Genomic DNA, 5,000 nt, shown 5'->3' on the forward strand with positions numbered 1-5,000 from the left:
GCTCTGTGACCAATCGCAAGGCACCGGGCCAATAAAAACGATCGATGCCTTTCCCTCTGGTGCAATTCAGGCTGTGCTTTTCTCTGGAGAACATTTTTTTTCTCTATGTCCTTGTTGCATTGTATCAGTTAGTTCATATACAGCAGAGTCATTGATGCAATAGGATTTAGAATTGCATTAATGTTTTGTCTGCACGTGGCATGTTTTCAAAAGATCTTGGCATTGTAAGCATGCCTCGTACTCAGAACTTTATCTGTGTTCATCTGAACTTTACGTTTGCTTGTAGTGAAGTAGATCTGCTCATATACTGTAGCAAGTACATGGTACATATTCTTTCAGATATAAGAATGATTAATTATTAACTTAAAAATGAACAGAAACAGAAACAGAACATTTTCTCCCAAACTTATTTCAGCTTCCTCAACCTATAATCTTCTATAAAGAATTTATTTCTATCTGGCGAGAAACTCACACACTGCTGTCTGAGAAACCAGGACAAAATAAACCAGAGATCACCGTCCATCTTGAGAAAACTTGCTGCAAAAAAGTTTGAAGAGGAACGCCCAGTCAGATATGCATCTCCTTGCTGTTCAGATGCATTACTTCTACGTAATTTTGAAGGGGCTCATAAGATATCTATGTGGTAATATATAGTATATCGTGTTTTTTATGTTAGTATGTAGAAGTATTTCAGTCTGATTTTTGAACTGTTTCCCTTTAATGCAGTTATTTTTTTTAATAAAAAAGTTAAACTGCTCCATCAGCTACCAACTACCAAACAATGTTCCATCATGGCAAATTTTGATAAGCATTCATGTAAAAGTGAAAGTGCCCCTAGGCATAATAACAACATGATTAAAAAAACATATGTATACAGTATATTCCTTAAAAGCTCCATCGCAGGAGAACAGTGAAAACATCTCAGAAACAGTATAATATACATAACACAGGAGAGCCTGTCTCCTGTCCCATGCTGTGTGTAATTAAGGAGTTAGTGTTGCTGCTACAGTTCACAGAGTACAGAGTAACAACCCCCTTACTCAGGTTTCCCTCAGAACAATATACCCCAAGGGAACATGCAATAAATGTTGTACACGTATTAAACTATTAACCATTTCATTACAAACTTTTATTTTACAACTAATAACATAAAATAATAATAAACTGTTGAAATGTCCGCCATTGTTGGCCAGTAAACTGTCGGAATCAAGCAACCGGTCAGGTCAAAACAGCTATGGCAAGAAACTAACGGCAATAAGGCTGCTTATTATTACCTTAAAGAAGCCGTGAACAGGGTGAGGTGATATCTGGAACACTAGTCGCCATGGCCACGCTGCACTGAAATCTCCGCTCCGATTTGAGAGATAAGTTATGACATATGACATATTATCGCAGATAATAATAACCGTTACAGACGATATGGCACACAGTACGGGGTGGAGCCATACAGTAGTTTCTGCAACTGTAAATAAACTCAACAGACCATTTTTGGATAATGCATATCATAAATAATAAAGCCTGTGGCTGTTTAACTGCTGCCACTGAAGCTTTCAAATGATCGTCTGGAGAGATACACTACTGGAGAGATACGGGAGAGAACGGGCGGCCTGTAGCGTCGTGGTTTAGGTAAACGACTGGGACCCGCAAGGTCGGCGGTTCAAATCCCGGTGTAGCCACAATAAGATCCGCACAGACGTTTGAGCAAGGCCCTTAACCCTGCATTGCTCCAGGGGAGGATTGTCTCCTGCTTAGTCTAATCAACTGTACGTCACTCTGGATAAGAGCATCTGCCAAATGCCACTAATGGAATGGAATGGAATGTAATACACGACTGGAGAGACACAATTACAAACACAGAGGTGAGGAGACCATCTGGGAGAATGCACTGTTAATCCTGAGAGCCAATTCTACTTTAACAGTTACAGCTCATCATTCCATATGCCCCTTTTCTATTGAGTACTGCAATTAATTACAAGCATTACATAAAAAAAGCTTGGCAAACAACAAGCTCTTGTACTTGTACTTGTGCAGTCACCTGATCAAGTCAAGAGCCACTTCAGGATTCATTGTCAGTTTAGGACAAGATTTAACAATGACCGCCAACTCACAATGTATTCTGGATTGAACAGGATAGAAAGAGTGCTTAATGTACAAGCTACAGTTCAGCGCAGTGAAAGAAGAGGATGATTTGATGTGCAAATAGCTACACACTTTCAGGAAAAATGGCGGGTCGGCTTGCCTCCATAAGGGAACCTTTTTTAGTTCTTTATGGAACGCTCTGTCACAGGTGTGAAGTGTGAAAGCGCCCAGTGAAGGAACCCTTCGACTAGATAGGGTTATTCTATGGAGTCAAAGGGTTTCTTTTGGAACCATTTAGAACATTTTTTTTCCCCAGACTGAGACTTAAAAAAAAATAAGATAATGACCTCATCTTTTCCTGTTTCTTCGATTTTTCCAGGCTTAAAGAGCTCGAATGTTTGTTGTATTGAATCTACAGTCGGGGAAAGTACGAGTTCCACTCGCAGAAAAGTATGTGAAGTACGGTATATAGTGCCGCTGATTTTAATTGAGCCGGCGCTCGTGATTGACAGCATTTCCTGGCGTAGGCCAGCCTGTGACCTCCTGTTCCACGCGTCTGTGTTTCCCCAAACACAACGAAGGACGATTCCAACACAGGCGGCAGCTGGTCTCCATCATTAACTATGTATCCTTCTGCTCCCACTTATTCTCTAGCTGGGCCAATTTGCTGCATAAAATCAAACAGCAAAGCAGCACAGAAATACATAAGTCCAGTAGAGCTGTTATTCTCAAAAAAGGCAAATACATTTCACTTTTGTGTGTTTTGAATACTCATATTAAATATTGATATTATCTACAAATCAGACCAAAATTATGTTTTGCCAATCAAAACATCAGAGATCCACACTACCACTAAACATCAGGGACATTTTTCCATTATGTACTCAAAAAATCTATGATGGACAGGATATTCAGTATACTATTCTAAAAAATGTGTATATTCATGAACGTAGATACTAAATAAATACTACATAAACTCAGCATACGACTAAATAAATAAAGATTTCCCTGGCGATCGTCTTTTTATTGCATTCAATAAAGCAGAAAAGAAATGGGAGGGAAGTGAAGAATGATTGCAGTATATATATCATACACACATGAGCATAAACACATAATGCGTTACAACAATACACATTCATCGCCAACCATTACAGAATCATTCACATTTTGATGAAAAGGAAATCTGTGAAGTCAGGTAAAGACCTGATATGTGCCTCGACTGCATGAGTACATTAACTGCATCCTGAAGAGATTGGATCCGAGGTCTATTCATACGCAAATCTGCTTTTTTTTTTTTTGCTTTTTTATAGCAGTAAAATAGATAAAGTTTAAAAGACCCCATCAATTTAACCAACTGCAATTATCCATTTAGTGGTCGGTTAATTTATTTATAAATTCATGCGTTGATATGTTTGTGTAAGCTCATTGAAATATTTGCATAACCACCCTATATCATGGTGCAACTGCTCACAAGATAATGCACATTTCGTTACGCAGAATGAGGAAAGCCAAAAAGAGGACCAGCTGCAGAATTAGCACAGGGCCATGTTAGTAATTATACAACACAGTGTGCCATGTGAATCATTATACAACACAGTCTGTCATGTGAATCATTATACAACACAGTCTGTCATGTGAATCATTATATACAGAAGGCCTTGTTCTCTTCATGTCTGAAACATGTTTCAGTCTGTGAAACATGGATACAGTAGATAGCAGCCTGTTTGATTCATGAATGAAACAGGCTGCTATCTACTGTGTCCACAGAATATGTGCTGTGTTTGAAGCATACTGCCTAATGTCCGCAATGCGCTCCTGAATGCAGACCGTGAGCACACTGAATGAGAGAGTAAAGTAGATGAGATTTTTCTCTCCATGGATTGTAAATTCATATTTCTGGGGATTAGCTTTGTGTATTCGCAAGCAGACTTTTCAGGAAGTAAACCATACATTTTAGGAGGGCCCACTGAGAGGAATGAGGTCAATGAGTTGCGACTTAACGATTTTCTAATTCAGTGTACCCAATTTACATATGCGATTGTAGCAAGTAAGCAGTTTCGGAGAGACACAGACACCCAGGCTGAGTCTAAATCAGTGCACACTCCTACACGTATACAAGTAGCACATGCGTTGTATACTCAGCAGTAGGGAAGTGTGCTGATAGAGATACAGTGCAGAGCGATTTTCAGTCAGGCACAGACCCGGACGGGCACAGACGGGTCCTACCTCTGGAGAGGCTGCGTCGTCTCTTCCTGCCGGTGGACGAGCTGTGTGTGACCTGCTGCAGATGGGCGATGTCGACGGGCGTGTTGGAGCGGAAGCTCTCCTTGAACTTCAGCATCAGCGCCTCCACCGTCTCCTGCTTGGAGTCGAGGGCTGTGAAGGCACGCACGCAGAGGGCGCCGTTTATCACCGGCGCGTTCACGCTCACGCTACTTTAAAAAAAGTCACGACAGCACATTCACAAAACAAGTCACCCCAATTAAAAACTATTTTATCTTGCTCTCGCAGAACGGCCGAAGCTAAGCACATAAGTACTTAGCCGGGCTGGGTTTTACTTAGTTTTGCAGTTGGGAGTCCTCCTGGGAAAACTAAATTGCAGCGAGAAGTGCTATTGTTCAGCGGTACAGAGAACCCTGTAAAACACACCTTTAAAATTGTAATTACCTGCAGACAGCTTCCATGTGCTTACTTGATCCATTAATTAACGGAATAATCAATACCAGTTGGTATGGTAACTATTCCCAATTCAGTTCCGGACATACCATAGATAAGGTAGCCAGAAGAATGTATACCCACATAATAGAATAATCTGTGGACATGAGATAATGCTTAACAGCTTTTAAAATTAGGAACAGTACCATTAAGAGTATTATTCAGTGGGAAAGTCTTTCAGTCTCCTTTTTCTCACCCATACTTGT

General features: G+C 40.3%; 1 protein-coding gene across 1 annotated transcript in view; it reads right to left on the reverse strand.

The window, feature by feature from the left end:
• The window catches only part of LOC133140879 (astrotactin-2-like), a 408,973-nt gene that overhangs the window by 254,002 nt on the left and 149,971 nt on the right, over window positions 1-5,000 (reverse strand). Inside the window, exon 4 of the mRNA XM_061261152.1 lies at window positions 4,306-4,455. Coding sequence (XP_061117136.1) covers window positions 4,306-4,455 — 150 coding nt within the window. The remainder of the gene's footprint in view (window positions 1-4,305; window positions 4,456-5,000) is intronic.

This window comes from Conger conger, chromosome 11 (assembly GCF_963514075.1).
Source record: "Conger conger chromosome 11, fConCon1.1, whole genome shotgun sequence".
Taxonomy (NCBI): Eukaryota; Metazoa; Chordata; class Actinopteri; order Anguilliformes; family Congridae; genus Conger; species Conger conger.